Source organism: Adelges cooleyi, unplaced genomic scaffold (genome assembly GCF_023614345.1).
Source record: "Adelges cooleyi isolate 19-005CV unplaced genomic scaffold, UGA_ACOO_1.1 ACOO_flye_CR_arks_rails_tigmint_CR_PRNA_2, whole genome shotgun sequence".
Lineage (NCBI taxonomy): Eukaryota > Metazoa > Arthropoda > Insecta > Hemiptera > Adelgidae > Adelges > Adelges cooleyi.
The window spans coordinates 10,309,536-10,332,499 of record NW_026095860.1 but is presented as its reverse complement, the minus strand read 5'-3'; the positions used below and the strand labels follow the sequence as shown (position 1 = coordinate 10,332,499).

Genomic DNA, 22,964 nt, shown 5'->3' with positions numbered 1-22,964 from the left:
ATTGTTGATACAATTAAATATGATAATGACTTAATAGTAAACAGTGAGGAAAAAATATATTCAACAATAGTATGTGTAAACAGAGTATGATCTGTAATGAACAGTGATTTATATTGTGTTAGACAAAAATGGATAAGCAGGCTAGGGTTTTAGGAATTAAAGCAACTAGATAAAATAATTGTTTTAATAAATTTAAATATTCTCTGGTACGTACCAAAGGTAATTAAAATGATTTTGTTCTAAAAACATAATTTCATAACTGACAAAAAATGATTTTAATTACCTATTTTGATTATACATACTATTATATAAACTTTGCAAACAATAAAAACAATTATAATAAAAGTTATTTTGGTATTACAATTTTATCGACATAAAACAACATATAATAAAATATTGTGCTTCTATTAAAGAAGTCAAACTTCGATTAAATAAATATGGTTTTTAAAAATCTCCCTCAGTTTTGATCACGATGGTAGAACAAATGAATATAAAATAATTCACGGATATGGTATTTAAATAAATAAAATATAACAAATGACTAAATAATTAAAAACAAAGCTTCTATAATAAAAACTAATAATAAAACAACAAGGTTGAATAGTAAAATTCATCTTTTTAGTGATCCAATATTCTAAGATTGCCAGACACAATTTTGTTTTCGAGCGTAGCATTTGAAGGGATGTCTATTCTGTCACCGTGATTGGCAATAATGATTACCGTTCCCTACAAATAACACCATCATTAAAGGTTAAAACAAGTTCCAAACACGTTATCAAAAGAATAGAAATTCACAATTCATACTTTTAACGAAACATTGCGACCAAACGTAACATCTCCGGACACGGTTAAGTGATCTAACTCTAGTATGTCGGGAATTGTAGCGAAACGAGATAGGAAATCTTTGACTTTAGCAAAATCTTTATCTCCGAGCTTCACCAACGGAGTAGTAGGGAACATCCGTAGTGGACTCATTGACAACGATCCGTTACGCATATGGTACAAGTTACTCATGACCAACAAAAGATCAGAAGTTTTTTTGACAGGCAAGAAACGGCTACGAGGGACATTGATACCTAATGACAAACAATTAAAGTTATTAATAATTAAAGTTAAATTTTTTTTTTTTAACATTTATTTTCATACCGAGTCCTCCACTAAATGATTTCATTGCGGCTCCTACGGCGGTTTCCAGTTGAATAATGTTCAGATTATTATCTAGAGTTTTATTGTTGACTATGATTTCTAAATTTAATGATCCTTCGTTTAGAACTTGTTCAATGGCTCCGAGTTTGATCCATAAGTTGTTGGTATTGAAAAACTTAAACTTTTTCACCGATTTGAACTCTTCAAGATGCTCTTTGGGCACTTGGGCAATTTCCAACAGTCGCAGCTTGTTTTCATATTGAATCAAAGTACCACCTTTGACATCGGCTTTTGTCTTGTTGGTTACTTCCATTACAAATTCCGGAGAATTTGCATCTTGACTTAGTAACATATTTAAGATGTTAAGATCGACAGTTGCGCCCAAGTTATCAATGTTAGAAATAAAACAATAATCTCGGCCCTGAAATATTAATATAATAGGTATTCGACTAAATTTTCAAATACTAAATAAATGAAATGACAATTATTTATAAAAACTATTGCTTACGCTATTAATGAACTTCTGTAACAGTCCTGAATTTTTGAAGCTGTCGTAGAAATCACCGTGACCAGGTGGATACCATCTAAAAAGACGAAAGAAATATTTACATATAAATGTCTACACAATAGTTTTTTAAAGCCCATGAAATTCCTTTTACTTTATTTTAAAATACTTACGCTTCAATATTTCCATCAATGTTGCAGTTTTTAGCAATTGGTAGTAGCGATTCTTTGGAAACTCTTGGGAAACAGCTTTGATTGAAAGTATAGATTTCGACTTGAAGTCCTTTGTATTTACGGATTATTTGTTCAGTGTCTTTGTCGGTGTTGAAAGAATTCATCAAAACCAATGGTACGTTGACATTGTATTTTTTGTTTAAATGCTGTATGGGAATAAAACGGTTAAAAACTATTCCAGTACCTATTTAACATAAAACTCGTCTTACTTCAATTTGTTGTACTGTCAAGTCGAGGAAAGTAAGTTCGTTTCTGACTTGAATAACGGATTTGGGACCACGGCAACCCATGGAAGTCCCAAGACCTCCGTTGAGCTTAACAACAACGAGTTTTTCCAATTTTTTATGAATGTCGTCAGGACCTGGCTTTGGAAGTACATCATAGTCTCGTATCTAGAAAAATAATTTTAAATATAAACGGCGGGTAAATATTAAATTCACAAGTAATTTTATTTTATCTATATAATTCTTTTTAGGTCAACATAACCTAAATAAAAATTACTATAAATGTACGTACCACCTAACTTATTTAATGTGTTTGTTTATAATTTTTTTAAGTACTATGATAATTATTGGTTAACTAGTTAGCAATACTTAGTTATCATTAACTATTGTTACATAACTACTATAGCAATCAATTTTTGTTTTATCTTTAACAAAACATTTTTTTTGGGGGGGAGGCAGTACTAACGAATCAACCAATGTAATTAATTAATAATTAATCTGTTTAAACATTTAAGAAAAACCCGTCTATTTTCATAACAATTAAATTAATAACAAAAGAAAATATTTTTTTTATCTCTTTTATTCTCCACAATTTATAAGAAAAAAATTACTTTAAAATGAAAAGATGAATTTGAAAAAAAGGATATCTAATCTCCTTTTCCCCTTGTTTGTGCTAAGTGTCATAAACGTAGGTAGTCCAAGTAGGCACGTTTCACTCCTCCCTCTTATATGTATTTAGTAACGTCCTAGTCCAAACTGTATTTTTAATATACAAAGTACTCACCACCTCTTTTCATATATTTTAAATGTACTTTAGTTCTAAGCTAATTTGTTTTCTTATTTAAGATGTTATGTAGTCTGACATCTATAGGTACACCCTCAATTAAGCGCCACTGTTTAAATCCACGGGAATCGATTAAAAGGGTTATGAAAGAAGATATACATTTTGACCTACAATGTCTATGCTTGATATTGCAAGTAAATTGAAAAACAACAACTATGTCGACAACAAAAGTAATAATGGAATATAGATGTTTAGGAGATTCGGTGGCTCCAAAAATATAATGGCCTCGAATCAAAAAACCGGATACACTGTACACCTAATAACTTCCTGGAGAGACTGGCCAAGACGCATAAATTAATAAAATTACTCGTTATTGTTGAAAAAATAAAAATAAAACACAAAAATACAGATAAGAACAACAGCTCAGTAGGATCGGGACAAAGCCTTTAAGTTTAATCGGACACGAAGAGACGTGGGAATGGGATAAAGTACACCCGAAACAAAAATGTTATTGCTCAAGTCAAATTACAATAAAATCATGATACCGGGCTGGTACTAAATAAAGACATAAATACCAACAAGAAAAACACCAAGAACGATCAATATAGAATCTATTTGAAAGTACTAACATCTAAGTTAAGTAGATAAAGAATTTGTGATTTGTGAATGAAACCAGTTTACTCTTTTTAATTGGGGGTATTTTTGGATTTCTCAATTCTGGCATAACAACAATTAAGAGGTTCTTAATAGATGGTTTGGCATAATGTTGAGAGTAACTTAACGGCCAAATCTTAACTAAAGTAATATAGCATGTTAAAAATTGATAATAAAATGATTTAATAGTCCCCTCAATTTTTTTCTCCAAATTTGTATTTAATATGATGGTCTTTTCGATTCCTAAAACAATAGACTTCTTTATATCTAGTCCTCCCCGACAGACAGCATTAATTCTATTGTTCTATTACAGTCATTGAAAAGTAGGAAGTAAAAAAAACTTTATTGGTCTACAAACACATACACACATTCAGTGCTGTAAAAAACATGAAAACATAAATATAATACCTATACAACCTAACTAACGATTTAAAATTTAATGAACAAATATAGTATAATTATAATGACAGAAACAACTATGACAAATGCACGTCTTACCGCCAACTACAAACTTAAGAAATGTGTATAAATCATAAAATTACAGTAAATTTATCCTTTGACAATATAATTAATATTGTGGTGACGTCACCGGTCAGCGGCCACGCAACTTTATAATTATTATTTATTAATAATATGCTGTTGTTATTGTTTTTAATCGACGTTACCAACTCAACGTTACAATATTATTAACATGCAAATTGTGTTGTTTCATGGTAAATTTATATAAACTCAGAACAATAACTTATTTTATTGTTCTTATCCCAAAATAGGAGCTTATTATTATTAATAACCTATTTTGTCAAACCCTATACTACTATGATTTTTGTCTGTAATTTTGGCCACCAAGGTTACTGAACCTCACAACAATGTTTTTTTTTTTTAATAACTCAATAAATCCCACAGAATCATTAAACAATCAACTCCAAAAAAAGGTAATACAATTTACAAAATACCTATTTAAACACTAATATGGGGGAGGAGGGGAATCAATTTTTATAATTTTATAAAAATGTTATTTATTTATTTTTATAAAAAAACATTTGAAATGACCAATACATTTTTATTTTTAGTAAAACCGTAACTTGAATTTGTACAACTTTTAACAGATTTCAATAATAGTATATTGTAAAAAAATACATTTACTTTTTTCTACACTAAAAGTAAATGCTCGAAATAGCTGCCGAAATTCTTATACGCTATAGACTATTATTTTTGTGGTTAAGTGTTTATTTAAATATTTAATTATTTTATAATATGAAAGAAGCTTGTGGATTAGGTTTTATGATAATTTAATTAATACCGACATGTAAAGCCGTAGGAAAATTCAATATACAAAATCTATTTTTTTCCTTTGACAACAAATGAAGGTCCATAACATGCATAAGCATTAACCATTTAAATTAGTTTTCATTAACATATAAATATATAATCTATATCTACATATGTATATGTAAATGTATATATTTAAATATATTCTTAAATGTATATATTTTTTTATAGTCATATAGTCTAAAATTAATAAATGGTTCGGACATTTAAAATTTTTTAATCAGCATTTTAAACACTTTTTATAACCTTGCCATAATGGGGACTAATGGGACACGCTGTACGACGTCGTATATTATGTATAAAACAAAAATACAACGCACCTAAAATGTACACGATGATGTGTACGAAATTAATAACAAAGAATAAAAACCGTATTAATATTATCTGACCCACTGATACGGTAGTCATCCGAGGTCAATATACACAGTTTATCACAGGGTTATTACCTTATCACCTTATCGACGGGACCTCCAAAAAAAAAAAAACCTTAACGGACGTTGATATACTCACTGCGTCTGCGGGTAATTTTTCAATACGGTCCCAGTCGACCGACGGTCCAGATTCTTCCAGAAATCGTTGAAACAACCGGGAAAATGCGGTAAACTGCGACTGAGCTAATTCCTTCTTGTCCTCGGGTACGGTTGCCAACAGCGATACGATTTCCTTTTCGAGTTGCACTAACGAATCCCTTTGGGTGACTTCTTTGAACTCGCGTAAGTCCGTTGAAGGTACTCTGCTATGCCCTTTCGTCTAAAACGATAAAAAAAAATTGAATGGTTAAAATTCGATTTAAAAAAAAACAACCTAACCGTTACAGTATTCAAGTAATCTAATATTATACGAGTGAATTAGAATTTAGGAATAATTCCGACTCTCTACCTTTTGTTTTTTTCGGGACTATTAGTTTCTCTAATAAGAAATCAAAAGTAGCCCAACGTCATCATCCCTACATAACGTTGTTGTACGGCCTTTATTTTTTAATATCTTCTACGCCATAGAAAAAATAAAAAAACAAACATCGAATTTTTGTTACTATTACTCAAATTGTCATAACTTAGGTACTTGTCGAAAGTTTTCTTTAATATCACCTTGTTTTCTTTGTAAAAATGCCATCTGTTGATTCAGTAAATTTACGATTTTTATTTTAGTAAGCAAAAATTACTATTTCCCATAATTCGATCGATTGCACATAACTACTGAATCGATTGAACACATTGTGAGACATTTTTGTTTTTTTCAATTACCAATTTGATAGCTTGAGCGACAGATCGGACGATTTCAACTAGATATGTATTCTAAAATAATTGATTGTCATTCATAAATTGATATAAATCATTGATATTCTAAAATCAATGCTAAGATTGCAAATGTAAGATTACCTCCGGAAAAACGAAAAAGAAAAATATTAAACTTAAATTGAACTATTTCATTATTTTCGTGATAGGATGGCAGAAGTCGCTTTTTCCAAAATTTTAGGAAAATAAAATTCACATATCAACTTCTTTCATCCTACCATATGTATTATTACAATAATTTATTAATATATGAATTAATACATTTATGAATATTAACTATTTACTTGCATGACCTTGCTAAAACCTAAAACCTAGTTATGGAAATTAACTAAAAATTAGAACTATTTTACAGATTATGTTCTTTTACGTCGATGATCGATAACGCGCAACTACGTCTTACCTAACTAAATAATAAAACAACATATTACATAAAGAACTTTTATTTTTTTTGTAACACGCATTAGTACCTTTTAATAACGATTTTTAATCGTTTATTTTGTACTAGGTAATTGAGATTGTGCACAAGATTAACAAGTTTCAAGGAAAATGTAATACAAACATTTTATGATCAGGCAAATGAAAATGATTAACGCAAAACGCACTTGAAATTTATTAAGCTAATAAAATTTAGTCGGGTGAATTTGTTACAACCGTTTAATATTTTTACACTATACTTGCCAATAGCTAGAAAGTATATTTTTAAATTCAAGAATAAATCGATTTTAATCGTTATTTCCCATTACCAAACAATAATCTTTAGTTTTATTATTTTTATTTAAATAGTGTTCATCAACTGTCACGAAAAAACGCTTACACTAAAACTCAAATACATATTATGTCAATGAAAGATTTTGAAACAATCAATGGGGGGATCGACTTTAACGGGAATAAATACTTTAGTTTTTGTTTACTATTCCCCCCCCCCCATTAGAAAAGTCTTGAGAATGCTTCTAAAATCAAACAATTATATTATTCTGGTGTAAATTTGAGTCTTGTAAAGACGTCTCTTAGCTTTCTTCCTCCTAGGTTGTATTTTTTAATGGAATGTTATATAAAATTTAAGTTTAAAAAAAGTTATTTTCAAGTATAGTAATAAGTTTGTTTTGAAACTAACGGCTACAAAATTGTATTACAAAATGTTTGGTTATTACTCAACCTAATGCTGTGAATAGCTGTTATTAGTTAATTAACATATTATAATTGTATTTATTATAATAATCACCGTGTAAAAACTATGATCACTTTGAAACAAATCAATAGTAGAACAAAATAGGGTTACGGTAGGAAATGACGCAGACATATAAAAATATAAATCGCATCATAACAGCCTCCAGGCAATTTGTAATTTGTAACGGTTGGTAATATTTCATTACCTTTAACTACATATTTCCATTTTGAAATGTAGACTTACAACCAGCAGCAGAGTTCATTCAATGCATATATAAAATATGTGCACAAATACAACAATTATACTTCCTTATATTTTAAACTCGGCTTCAAGATAAACAGCAATTTATAGTTATTACAAAACGTTGTTAGCTAAAAACTAGTAATATGTATAGCAGCTGTTATGTTATTTTCATTCATCCGTAGTGTACATAAAATAATAAACCCGTTCTTTATTATACTGGTATGCCATAAGTCGTATACGACATTGAACTTTCAACCTGTGACTTTTGGCCCAACTTGTATATTAGTTTGTACCAATAAGTTAAATTCGACACAACAGAACTAACAACTCGTTAGAAGTGTTAAATATTGTTTTTTTTAAATTGTTTTATCTAAAAATATTCAATAGTGTATCATTTAAATGTATAATTGTAACGGTAGCTGATTAAATACTGCTAAGTATTATTGATAATACTCAGGTGCGTATTCTGTCAAATTGTATATGAAAATGTTTGAGTGATTACTTAATAAACATTGTTAGCAAAGATGAAATGTATGGACTTACAAAGTTAAATTATTAAGTCTGTAATTTACACGTTACTATTTCCTGACAGGAATTTTTACTAACAGCATTGATTGTAAGCAAGCAAATTTCTTATTTTTAAAAGATATATGAGGTTTTTTTATTTAAAAATCACATCATAACTACAAGGTACGCGATCACTCCTCAAAGAAACAGCAAATTGAATTTAAAACATTCATTAATTATGGGTTTACTACAATAATATCGACAATTAAAAATCACTCACAAAAGCTCCGTCTGTTTAACATAAAACACCAATTGATGATTTAAAAAGGATTGCAATAAAATTAGTATTCATTTATTGTTGTTGTACCAGCGTCAGGAGAATATACTTATATATATTATTAAAAAATAAACCAAAGGCATAGGGAAGACAATAGAGTAAGTACAATTTTTTCAAACTCGTTATTATAATAAATATCTAAACCTATAAAGTTTAGGAGAATAAAGCTCAAGAAATTTAAAAAATAGAATTACAGCGTTTAGAAAAAATGCATATACACTAAGTTACATAGTTATTGCACAAGTCTGCAAATTTAAATCGCGTGGTTAACAAAAACTATAATTAAATAATGTATATAAAAATACCATTTTCAAATTAAAACTAGAACTCAAGTCAAGACGGGATTGAGTCGTACAAACAAAACTGAGAACACAGAAAAAAATAACAAATCAATGACGTCGTATTAATAATTTGAATAAAAAACTTCAACTATTATTATTCAAAACGATTTTGTCACGCGACGCAATAATAGCTGAAAAAGTTAATATGTAAATTATGTCGACTATTAATATGTGTATATTTTTTTTTCAATCGTTTATGTACCTACTAGTGGTGTGAAACTTTACCTTTGTCGGTTGAACGTTATTGGAAATGTTTATTCCCGAATATCCCAAGTTGGTTTCCTCGACCATGTTTTGTTGGCTTTTTATTTCGAGTTCGGGGTTCAAAAATTAAAAAATAATATAATATAATATAATAAAAATAATAAATAAAACAAGAACGACTTTTACAATCAAATAATATTATAATATTATTCTTTCGATTTTCCTTTTTACGGATCACACGACGGCGGCGGCGTCAAACGAACATCCGTCAATCTGAACATAACACACACGAACTGGCCTTCCCGCACTCATGAAAACCAGTTTTTATAAACGGCTTACCCGTGTATAGATATGTATACACACCGACACACACACAAAATACACACACACTAATACATTTAATATATATATATATATATATATATACATATTAATAAACACAATCATAAGATTTATTTATATATATATATATATGTGCGCACACGTACATACAAGTGTATGTTATATTTCTATTGGCTTTACCTAATCTGGCCGAACGTAATTTTACCGTGTACCCGTCGAAAGCTACTGCTACACCGACTACGTGTTTTCCTCGGCCTATCGATTTTAAATAAAAACCAACAAATAAAAATCTAAAAATCTCAAAAACCTTGTTTGCATATTGTGATGAACAGCCGATCATAAACGCAATATCCGCACACCGCCGTAATTGACACATTAGGACGGACGAATAAAATATTAATATAAACTAAAACGATAATATTATAATTTATAATGCTGTAACAGATTGTTACAATTAAATCAAACCCGTCTTCTCCGGGGACGGGACGCGGTGCCTTCGTCGACAAATGATAATTATTATTGGTAATAAATTTTTTTTTAAAAACCAGCTGGTTACCAAATTTTCAATATTTACTTCTTTTCGTCAACGGATGGTAGAAGTGTTGAAAATCACACTCGTTAAGGGGCCTTTACACTAGAAGTTTTTACAAAGTTTATTTACACATATAAAAGTCTACCTAATATGGCCTAAAACTAAAAAGTTACCCCTACCCTATCAAAATTAAGAAAACCTTTCCTAAGATTGGTATAAAATCATTTTTAACTTAAAAATACGACAATATAAGTTTCCGAAGAATAGTCGAATTACTTCCAAATTAAAAAAGAAGGTAAATTTAATATTAGATACATACATTATTGCAGAAAAGCATAGTAAAAGTTGTATTTAAATGATTTCAATTATATTGATATTCAAAAATGTTTATTATACATAGATCAAAAAACCCGAGTTTTTTTTACAGTGATTTGATTTGACAGTTGTAACCATTTCTATTATTTCACGGTTTGTAATTTTTTTTATCAGGTTTAGAACAATTATTAAAAATGTACAGACATTTATAGTAAAGTTTTTTGGGTCTTGAAACAACACAAGAGTCAAAACTGCTATACTAGTGTTACAAATTGTACATGAGAAAATTTCTATTTTATAGCTAATCTAAATTACCTGAAATAAATCACTATAATCAAAATCTAAATAAACTTTTTTTTTTTAAAATACTGCCTATTTGAAGCTTGTGAGGAGACACTTCTAACTTTTTGTGCTACTGTATTTTTTTTATTAAAACGATACCTATAGCAAATTTGAATGTTTAAATAGGCTTATAATATGATATGATAACCTTCAACCAATATTGGCTTCTATATGTAAAAATTATATAATCTATTTAATTATAGTAGAAATTAAAGACTCATATACATTTGAATTGATTTTTTAAGTTTTTTCATTAGGCTAATTTATAAATTCCGGTCAAAAAAATCATATCAAAAAATATATATTATCGTTTCCACCACAAATGGTAGTATTTTTTATCTGGAATATTAATATATGTTAAAAAACAATTTCCAGTAAATAAAATAAAGTGCGTTGACCCATAAGAGTTAACAGTGGGGTCGGTGCGAGTGCTGATTTTGAAGTCATAAAAACACTTCGCAGTAGGGTTGCCAACCGTCCTACATTGGCCAGGACAGTCCTACATTTGTATGATTTGTCCTACGTCCAACAACGCTTTAAATTTTTTTGTAGGACTATCCTACATTTCAATAAATGTACCCAATAATATAGTTTAGTCTATGAAAAATTACAAAACATTTTTTATATTTCATTATTATTATAAATTATTTTTAATTGTATCTATGATTTAGGTTAATCACGTCTTGTATTATGTATACAAAGGTCATTGACAATTCAAAAATATTTTATCATCTATGCTTGTATATACCACGGTCTTAGACATAATTCTTGAGTCTTGGACCAAGACTCAAGAGTCATGTATATTTTTTTTTATTTTTTTTGTTCTTATTAGTTGCAGTATGCATTTCATAATTAATATTGTTTTTTGTTATGATAATTTATATTAATAAATTTCATTTTCTTATCAACTTAAAATAAGTATTTACTATTTGGGTGAGGCCCTCATTTGGCAGGGGACCATGGGGCCCCGCTGCCGGCTTGGATATGAAAAATATTGTCCTACATTACACAATTTGAAAGTTGGCAACCCTACTTCGCAGAAATATGCTGGAATAATAATGCGTATCTGTGTTTACGTATTGTTAGAAAATCAAGTCAGCAAAACAAAATTATTTGAAAATAGGTATTTTCTAGAATGGTCGTTGTGTTTTCAACACAGTCAGAGCGATTTTATCAATAGTTTGTTATTTGATAATATTAATACCTATAATTAAATAACAACATTAATTTGTGGTTTTCTTATCATATAGAGGCCAGAGTCTATTTCTAAATTAATAAAGTGACGTAAACCCGTTATTTTTACGATTAACGTAGTTTAGAAAAAACAATTTACTTTGCTCATGTCCTACTTAAAATTTAACATTCCAAACAACAAGCAGTTTTATTCTTGCCTACTCTGAACCTCAAGGCAACTTTTTCCGTTATTCCTTCTTAATTCCGACTTCAGACAAGCACACAAGTCCACTTTATATGGTTTGAGGTACCTATAGGGTTTAACTCTTGGGCTCTTAAAAATTGTACGGTTTTTTGTAGTTGAACTATTGAATTTGAATTATTTATACTCTTTGGACATATTGTCTTTGTTCATACGATTCAGTTTTGAACGCGAATTCGGAGATACCCAAAATCACGATTTTGAAAAACATGGACATGGTACTTTTGTGCTTTAAGCCTTAAGGTATTGAATTATTCTAAATAATGCGAAAATATAAACTTCTTACTATGAAGTTATAGTGTTTAAACTCGTAACTACCAAATGCAATGTCACCAGCCATATCAATTTTGTTTAAAACACAAGCAAACAAATTAAAATCAAATAAAAACAAAGTATTTATTACAATAAAACGTTTAAAATAAAACAACAAAGTTGATTTATTCTATACTTATTCATTACAATAACGGTTTATGATACAGTTTAGTATATTTTTAACCGCGTCAAAGACCAAATTTTTAATTGTGTTCCAAAATATTGATAACAAAGGTTATTGTCATGCCAGTTTGCCTACAACGGTTTGACGGGTTTTAAATGAAAATAGGTTAACCTTTTCGAGTATATTTATCATCATCATTTATTATAATGAAAATATTTTCATTACCGCTTTTGACTTTTGATGACCGTAGTCAATTTCCAATTACGGCCAATGAGTAATTTTCCCCTTTTTGGGGTTTTCCTTAATAAAAAAAAGTTATATGTTATGTTAGAACTGTTGTTACATATTATAACCGAGATATTGTAGGGTAATTAAACCCCCCCCTAATCACTGGTGCGGGGTGCCTCCTGTATCAAGAACATGAGAGCACAAAAAAATTATTTTACTAAATCACTCAAGTTTAAATCTTTTACACACACTTTATTAGGACAAAAAATCAAAACAATTGTGAAGGAAAGGGATGATAAACATTATAACCCCTTCCCTAACGTTTCTAACTTTATGAACTTTTAATTGGTAATGTATATATTCAATAAACATTTAAAAATAAGAATAATTTGCTGAACACTTTGACTGGTCGATAACCACTTTTGAGTAATTATTATAACTATGGGGAAACCAATTGTCATATCCGCGGCAACTATCCCAAAATGGAGGGATCGCAAAATAAAGTCCGCTCCACAATACCTATTTTGTTCCAGGACAAATGCTTCAAGGTTTATAAAAAGGTTCATTGTGAAGCAAATAATGGGCAGGGATATGAAATTTAAGTTGATATTACAGTATTCAACCGAATTGAAGGCACATGACTTATCATTGATCCCACTATCCAGTGAAAAACCAATGATGACAATCAAGACGAATTGGTTAACCAGGAAAAATAGGAAATATATTTAGAATGTATACAATAAGTAGAAAAGAAATACGGCATCAAAACTAGGATGTTATTGGTTCATGGTTTGGGAAAAAGGTACAGCGTCTCCTGCTCTAGTGGAGTTCTTCAAGAGGTAAAAACTAGGAAAAACCATTTTATACAAATGTTTATATTATAGATTATGTACTGAGACTGGGTCCTCGTGACAACCCATGAATTGGCCAGCTCGCCAATATTTTATTAATAACGGTTGTATCTCTCTCTTTAAAATTAAAAAGAAGAATAATTTTAAAAAGTCTAATATGTTTTAAGATAATGACTGGGTCATAGTTATCCAATCACTCTGTATACCCAATACACATATAAATGTATCAATAAGCAACTTAAGCCAAGTGTATCTTACATCCTATAGCTATTCAGGTGTCCCACGAGGTTTTAATAATTTATATATCTACAAGAGAAATCGAATAGTATTGTAATGGTATAATAATTAAACAGTTCTTCTTATAACAATTTGAAAAATGATTAAATATTATACTTAAGCTAAATGTCAATTTTATTTATAAATATAAATCATATAAATCACAAATCAATGTTGTGACTTGTATTGCTGTCCGCCTTTACAGTAAATTAAAAAAAAATTTTGCGTACAGTTTTTGTTTTGATGAGCTACACGCCTGAAACTCACAACTCAGTTGTTTACAAATTATAGAATTATTTTGTTTTTTTTATTTTTGCAAAAATGTAATATTTAGTAAGAACTTTATGGCATCAGAAGTCCATTGTAAATTATGAAGGAAACAAAAAGAAGTCATATTAAATTAGGAACTTGACTAAAAGACTTAAGTATTACAATTGAAAATGAAGGGATAAATGTTAATTTTAAAACTATAATCAAAGCAGGACCCTCCTAGTTCCCTTCCTTCATAAATACAATTTAACTGAGTCCTCTATCGCGTAGATATGTTGAATACATTTGTTTTGAAATATTTTTTCCTAGAGCAATCACAGACATTTTAATGAAATTTTATTTTATAATTTAATCTTATGTTTATTTATTAATTCTTATCGTATAACTTAAGAACCTTCTTATAGGTTCTAAAATCGATAAAATGGTTAATGTTTCTATATATATATAAACTACACTATAGATAAAGTGCATAGGATTAACAATATATAGTAATAGAAAATGGTTTAATGAAATAGATAAAATGAACAACCACATTAAAGGTGACCTCAGTGAGAGTGTTTGTGTAAATCAAATATTAAAATGTCGTTATGTGTAAAAATGGTATAAGAAATTAAGTTTTGTATATTATTAATGTGTTGTGTTATTATTGTTATTGTTGTTAGAATTCCGTATGCCAGATACGAGCATAATTAGCTCAATTGGCATATGTATCAGTTGTATTATATTATGTATTATGAAATATAATGAATAAATAAATAAAACAATTTACACTAAAACAAATATTCAAATGCCTACAAACTTATATCACTTAATTTTTATTGCATATTGTACCCAAGCAAAATAATTATGTTAAACACTTAACAGATAAGATTGTTTATTAGGTTTTTGAAAAATACAGCTTTATATATTATAACTCACTAAAAATAAATAATAATAATAATAATAATGTAATAATAATAATCTCATTACAAAATCAAAACATATCAGTTTGTTTCATTCAAAATCAGGGCACATTTTACTAAGCAACGCCAATATTATATACTACAGAAAAGGGGAAAATAAAAATCAATTACTTAAAAGTTAGAAAAGATGGACTACTTATAACAATTAGCTCAGGACTAATGATAATACAAATAATTTAAATAGCAATTCAATTTCTCTTTCATTAACTGTTCTTTTTAACTGTTTCGTGACTAGGTAAAGAGTAATTAAATACTTTCATAAGAAATTAATAAAAGCTCAGTCATACATGAATTTCTTTGTAAACCATTTGTGTATTGATTTTTATGAAATCATTAAGTTTCTCAGATGTAAAATATACTACAATTAGTGTTTGCTAACAACCCAAGCTTGTAATTGTATCAAATTTTGTAGAACAATTATAATATATACTCTAATATACTCTAAATCAAAAAATGTGTACCACACTTGTACATAGTATTATAATATGTTAGCAAACGTCTATTTTTTGTGAGTTTACAATACAATTAAATAAACTAGATTACCTCTTGAGTATCCACAGATAACAATTTTGCAGACATAATTTAGGTGACACAATAGAAATAGGTAGTTGACAAATCGTAAGTTCACATTCGCTCAACGAAACGTTCTAACTAACAACGTCAAATGTGTACTAAATAACACGCCGGAACACGGTTTTTTTTATTAAGATGTAATTTAAGACTAAGTGAAAAAATCCGATGTCCAAATGTCCAATATTATCGTTACTATTTATGTTATCTATTCGCCGCAAGGGAAATTTTCCGTTATCATACTATTTGCCATTTGGCAATGACAACAATAGGTAAACAACAATTTGTAATAGGTATACAAAAATAGCCGTGACAAAATATATTATGAATTATAGTATACTAAAGCCAATAAGATCCCCAATGCCCTTGGCTTAAAGGTTACTGTTTTTACTTTTTACTTTGAATTTATCATCTCGACTAAATGACAGATATTCAGCGAGTAGTGATTCGTTTTATAAATAAATAAAAAATAGCAGAATATACTGAACAGTATTGCTAATCACTTGTAACTATCGACCAAAATGCCGAACTTGCCATAATTTCACCACAGAATAGACTGAAATCTGTTGTTTCACAGTTATTTAATATATTATATATGTTTACATTTACACTTATTACCTATTAAAAGTAGAAACAACAAAAATTCGAATTTCTATCAAAAACATTTTTCTGGCTATGTAAAAGTCTCATTTTAAGTTATTAAAAATTCAAAACTCCATAAAATGCACGATTTACAATTGTAAAATGATACAATTTTCGCTGACACTTTTGTCAATGTAATAAAGGGTAAATTATATTGTATTACAACACAAAAACATAACACATGATTAACATGATTTACAACTAAAGTTTTTAAGAACACAGAGTTTTAATATTACAATATAAATTGGTAAATTAAAATTATAGACTCATCTTTCCTAAAAAGGTAGAATATTAGTTAAATAGGCTGTAGAAAAGTAGTTGTTCAATAAAAATAAGTAACAACAAAACAAGACATTGCTTTGGTAAAAAATAACTACACGAAAACGAGCTAATACAGTGAAAATAGGTTATAAAAAATTTGTTGTAAGCAATGTTTTATTAGAAGTTATTTTGTTTTGTTACAAAGTCGCTCGACGGGACTAACTTTTGTTGTTGATTACGACTAATTTTTAATGAGTAATTTTCATTGTATACTAAATACATTTTATACAACAAAATGTATAAAATCCATATTTAATAATACATTTTTTTTTAAATAAAAAAACTCCGTTACATGTCAAAAGTAAACTTATTTTATACAGTAAATAGTAATAACAACAAGTATAAACACCTAATCTTATACTTAAAAACTTTAACAATAATTACTAATATGTATTTATCAAAATGGTAATCTTATCATTCATTATTACATTTTTTATTACAAGTCTACTTTCATCTATTCATCAATTTGATAGATAAAATGTTATGCTAATTAAAATTATAACATAACATTTATATTGCATGTATTAATTTAATTTTAACAATGCACATTTTCAGTGGTAAAATTTTTAATAGAAGATAATGAGACAATGTCTACTTAATTTTTTTTTTTTAATTTAGATAAATACATATTGTACAAATTTGGTGTACACTATTATTATTATTTATTTTTTTTTTTTGAACTGTCCTCTATTTTATGAAAACACCTCGCTACTGAGTATTTTATAACAATATAACTGTTGTAATGACCTTTTGGGTCTGATGTGAAATCGGCACGTGTGGTACATTCATATTTAGCAATATTTAACAATGAGAAGTTATATAATATAATATATAGATATATGTATATGTTAGTCCTGATAAGTTGTACAATGTAATAAATATATATATATGTATCTATTAGCCCTGATAAGGGTGGGTCCGTTACACTGTGGACACAGAATCAACCTATCGATTTACCTTTTATTATTTCAGGGCTAGTTCTTCTGGTAGCACAAACAAAGTTTGAAGTACTTCGTCAACCATTAGTCCGCACGCTAGTCGAAGACATTGTGAATTGGCAACCGCGTGGGCCTGACAACACCTAAGGTTTTAACCATCGTAGCTAACCCTATTGATTTACAAACTAAATATATGAACTTTTTGAATCGCTGGTTTTCAAATAAAATAAATACATATTATACTTTAAAAACAAAATCATTTAGAAGAGAAGAGAAGAAAGAAAAAGATTAAAGCTTATAATTAATTAATAATTGTATTAATAATATTTAAATATACTTCAGTATCAAGAATTTTTGATACTGAATAATTTTTAGGAATGGATGAGATGAGATTTAGGTCTCCATTGGCGGGAGCCTGATGTGCTGTGTTAATGATAAAATCAATAGTCAGATGGAAATGCTACAGTACTAATAAATTCTGAGTTTTTTTTAACATTGTATTTTGTAATGTAAATAAGATAAATGTGTGTCTGATTTCTCACATTATATTTTGTTAAATAGTTTAATATTAGTGAAGTTTAACGAAATAATGTGTCAACAAAATATTATTTTAAAACTTATTTAGGAAAAAAAACAAACGATTTTGATTTGTTTATTTTTGTAATTGATTTGTTTTTTTTATTCTTCAAACATTGTTATTTTTTTTCAAGTTTAACAAAAAATAATATTGTTGTAATTTTAGCCTGATGTAAAATAATTTTTTTTTTAATTTACTGTTGCAAATTGATGCGAAAGGAGTTAAAACATTAGACAAACATAGGTTATTCGTTTATGTATTTTTTTTATTATAGATACTACAAGAAAATGAATATATAATTATTTCAACAATATTATCAAAATATTTTTTTAATTATTTGGTTTAATAATATGTTTAGACCAATATGCCAACTCAGATGCATATTAAAACAAATATTTTCATGCAATTTTCCTTACTATGTAGATTGAAAAACTCGACAAAATAATATTACTTCTTTTAATTGAATGTTTTATATGCATTGGTTTTGTTTCATGCTTCCAGAAGTGCTTCTATGTTTCGGTTCAGTTCCAAAATGGAATTCTAATAGAGCTAGCGACGAAAAAATGTAGGAAGTTTTGGGTATATCCACTACTGCCTGACTATGCTACTAAAGGTTTATAACATTTATTGTATTATGATTCAGGAAAGTTTAAAGACAATTTTTTTAATTATTTAAGGATGTCTACTAACTCATTTGATGCAGAGTTACATGTTACCGACCTATTTTTAATTTTTGGAATAAACTTTTCTAAATCAAAGTGGCTATACATATTAAAAATATTGACAACGAGGCCAAAAATAACTTCAACACGTGCCACTGGCAGTAGGTCGAGTGAAAAGAATGCGCGTTTTTACATTATAACAATATAAATTTAAATGGCGGTGCTACTGTTCTGGTCACGCGTTCAGCAAGTCTGGTCACTCAAGTTTAAACTATAGAGTATAGTGTATACAGTAATTAGGATACTTTTTTGATTGCCATATTTTTTTGTCAAACTATTACAGTAGTTTCTATAGGTTAAATTAACAGTTTTTACCTAACAAATAAAACTGCTTTGCGCGGGACAAGTAGTTAAGCCAGTACTAACAGTAGATTTACTAAATTTTCACAATGTATAGAAAAGAACTTTATACATGGGAAGCGTTTTTATCTTGTCAATATTTATAATAAATATTTAAAAAAAAAATGAATTTTCACAAATGAATAATTTTGATTGTGCTTAAGTTATCAAAAAACTAAAAACGTTACCCCATAGATAATGTTCATCTCTATCCAATGTAAAAATTGTTTACTAAATACTGCCCTCACATTATTGTCTCCTGCAAAACAATTTTTTGCAGATAAATAACAGGTGGGTAGCGTCCTCTTAAACAATACAACTGTTTAAAATAATTTTTTTTTGTTTATCTTTACAAATCATTATACTTATTTAAATATCAGTCATTTATTGGGTTTATTAATTTTTTATTTATGAAATAAATTAAAGATAGAAATAAAGAAAACATTATCTTTTATACAACATATTTCAAATTATTTGTGGAGTGGTCTATTACTTATTATTATTGTATTCAAAATTTGCCCAACTGCTAACACACAGTTACTATAATAATTACTGTAGGTACCAAAAATAAAATGTTTTTTTTTAACATAAAATATTTTACTTGTTATTTTATAATAATGAAAAGAAGTCACTTCTCCCTTCTACGCTGACAGATTTACAGGCTGTTACAACTAAGAAACTTTCATAAAAGAATAACACATTTGTAAATATAAAAAATCATTATTAGTTTTGTATTCAGTTAAGCTAATATGAGAAAGAGATAAATAATTATCAACAAAACTAAATGTAAAAGTAATTTAGGTCGGATACATTTTTGTAGCAGTAAAACAACTATATTTTTAATTGTAATTTTTATTACTTGAACATATAACAATAGGTTGTGGTATAATGTTGATACAAAATAAACTATGCATATTGGACCGTATTATTTTATTACATACAAATGGGATCTACTTTTAATTTCACATTTTAAGACCAATGCAAATATTTATGAAACATTGTTTATATTCTTTTACATTTTTCACAATTACCTGTTCCTAAAACAGAACTGACTGATATTTAACTTAAACATTTGAAGCTAATGCTTTCAAATCCACCATACATTTCTTGAAACTCTGCTTTTCTTGTTCAGTAGTCAATGATTGTAATACATTTTCTAAAATCCAATTAACCATGTGTCTTTGCTGAACAGTACGCTTTAGGTTGGCCAGTTCCAGTTGGTAATCTAAACGCCTTTTAACCTATAACAAAAACAATTATGTTAACAGTTGTCAATTATGTTTATACCATTGTTGCCGCTAAAAAACCTCATATGTGCCAATTTTCCGATTTTGAGATTTTGGTAATTCTTATATACAAAAAAAAATAAGATATTACATGATAAAATCTCCAACGTGCTATCTCTATTGTAGAATAAATGAAACATAAAACCTATCATGTATTACCTACAATAAATTGTTTAACACGTTTTAGTATATCCTTAACATTTAGGTTTTAAGCACATGGGAGGTTTTTTTCGCGGCAACGACGATATGTTCTTCATTAGTTATTTTTTGTTTGAACTATGAAAATATATTCCATTTGCAATCAAGATGTTGCATAATATATATGATATTTACAAAGATTAATTATCATACTTGTGTGTACACTTGTAGAGCTCGTTCACGGTAAATACTTTCAAGTTGTAATGCAATGTTCTCTCGCTTGGCTTCGTAAATATATTTTTGGGCTTCTGTTCTCCAAACTTCTTTATTCTGTGCTTCAATGTTATCTTTTAATGCATCAAGTTCATCTTGGCGACCAGCATTACAAGATGCTTCGTATTCCTTTACAGAAGTATTTTTTTTTTTAATTAAAAAAATTGTGTGTTCATTCTAATTGATACTAATATTATTTTACATACATCAACTTCTTTATCGAGGTATTCGGCGAAACTTTTACCAAACTTCTTCCATGCCAAATAAACCAAACCACCTGTTGCTAATACATATGGAAATTCGTGTTCAACGACCCATATTTCTTTGCTCAAAAGGTAAGTCGTTAATCCAACGCCAAACATGTATGGTCCTAAAAAATAGCCAAATATGATATCAACCCTTCTTACAAAATATAGCACGTATCAGTTGCTGAACGAAAACCAACACTTCAGCCTTTGTTTAACCCATCTAAAGTGTTGGTTTCGATGAAAATTTGAAACACTGTTTTTTGTTTGGAGCGCTAAAATTACAGGACTTTATAAACATAATATATATTTGTTGTCTCATTGCTCAACAAACAATTGCTTTTGATTATAGTAAATAATAAGTTTATAAATATCTTTTTCTTCTTTGCCTTCATCTAAACTATTGGGGGTCGGCCACCCTTTTCCTAAAATTTCACTTGACACGATTTCCCACATCATTCTCACATACACCAGCAGCCCTCATATCATTCTTAATCGGTTTTATTTAACAAGCCTATAAATATGTCATAAGTATTTTCATTCTGTTTGTATTTACATATTATTACATACACCAAAAATAATACATATTTGTTTGTATTTATATACCTACTAAATGCTTTTTTTCAGTAATTAAGTATTTCTTTTTGGGCTAGGGTTTAGTGCGAGTTGGACAGGCTTAGTAGACAAATTTAAAGGCGGCCTATAAAGTTGATAAAACAGCAACTATATTTATGATAAAATCGACCCACGAGACACAAATGTATAAAAAATTAGGGAGCCATTGGCCATTTTTATATCACACCTATAGCCTGGTCCACCCTTGGTTTTGATACTTTCTAGTTGTTAAGCTATCCAAAAGGTAGGCGGGGGTACTACCTATATGCTACTTTTCTATAATTAAAGTCAATAAATAATCCGTTTTGTAATCACGTTATTACATTATATACATACTAGTTAGCCCGTGCAAATACTTCACACACAAACAACTTTAATAATAATACAAATATATACATTAGAACCGCCACAGTTGAGATCTACCACTACAACAAGCTGTTTATAGGCGGATGGTATCTATCAGCGATTAATTACAAATAAGCGTATAAAAATTATTGCAAGTTAAGGGAAAACGCATAGTTTACTCTAGGCCAAGTTACTGGATGTGTTGCAGAATTGGATTACTGGGATCAAACCGTATTTTATCACTAAATTAGGTGTATTGTATATTTCCGATTAGATTAAAATACAACTGTTGTTACAAGCTAAAGCAAAAACAATTATACATTTTTTTACCTGTGACACCGGTCTTTTTGTAGAAAACTTCAAACCACTCTTCCGGTACAATGAAATACCTAGTCTTTGATGGATGTTCCAACCTGACTAAACGAGGGAAGTTGACCAAGTCTCGTTCAGGTCCTTCGAATGGATTTGGTTGGGGTTTGCCGTTGGGCTTGGGGAAACCGGGCACAATGATTGATTCATTGCCGCTGGTGACCGCTGGTTTAGTTTGGGTCATGCGGACTGTGGCGCTCATGGGCGCCACACGGAATAGCTCTGAAAACAAACGCATTTCAGAATTTCAACTTGCACATGACCGTTTTAAATATAGTTTGAAAGCTTACCAGAACGAAGGGCTAATCTGGACAACATGTTGCCGTGTAAAGAAAACGCTTGGAATTTTTTTTTTAAAACAGCGATTCTATTGATGGTGATTTTTACTTCACGACAATTAGGTATTACAAAGTCGGCAAACGTAAATCGGATAAAGGTTCAACTGGGTAGGTCAAACGATATTGAATGTGATGTAAATTGTGAACAAAACAGCTGTTTTTGTGTTTATCGTGATAAATGATAATATTTTGATTTTTTTTTCAGGCTTGAATTTCAACAGTTATCATATCTGTAGAGTTTGACTATGTGAGGACACTGCAAAGTATTATCATGTTAAAGCGCGGTT

General features: G+C 28.8%; 2 protein-coding genes across 3 annotated transcripts; both read right to left on the bottom strand.

Annotated features, from left to right (window-relative positions):
* Positions 1-166: 166 nt before the first annotated feature.
* Positions 167-15,722, bottom strand: LOC126833951 (UTP--glucose-1-phosphate uridylyltransferase). 2 transcript variants are annotated; one of them, XM_050565560.1, is made up of 8 exons: positions 15,503-15,722; positions 5,386-5,625; positions 2,094-2,276; positions 1,825-2,030; positions 1,655-1,730; positions 1,147-1,567; positions 805-1,076; positions 167-726 (listed from the first exon to the last, which is right to left on the bottom strand). In XM_050565560.1, the coding sequence occupies exons 1-8, from the start codon at positions 15,536-15,538 to the stop codon at positions 619-621; spliced, it is 1,542 nt and encodes a 513-aa protein (XP_050421517.1). In that variant the 5' UTR covers positions 15,539-15,722; the 3' UTR covers positions 167-618. The 2 variants fall into 2 exon arrangements, with proteins under 2 accessions (XP_050421517.1, XP_050421516.1); XM_050565559.1 differs by lacking the exon at positions 15,503-15,722 and adding an exon at positions 8,992-9,272.
* Positions 15,723-19,983: 4,261 nt separating this feature from the next.
* Positions 19,984-22,803, bottom strand: LOC126833953 (ATP synthase subunit b, mitochondrial). Its single transcript, XM_050565561.1, has 5 exons — positions 22,630-22,803; positions 22,301-22,561; positions 20,972-21,135; positions 20,706-20,894; positions 19,984-20,309 (listed from the first exon to the last, which is right to left on the bottom strand). Exons 1-5 carry the CDS (start codon positions 22,655-22,657, stop codon positions 20,133-20,135), a joined length of 819 nt encoding a protein of 272 aa, XP_050421518.1. The 5' UTR covers positions 22,658-22,803; the 3' UTR covers positions 19,984-20,132.
* Positions 22,804-22,964: the final 161 nt, after the last annotated feature.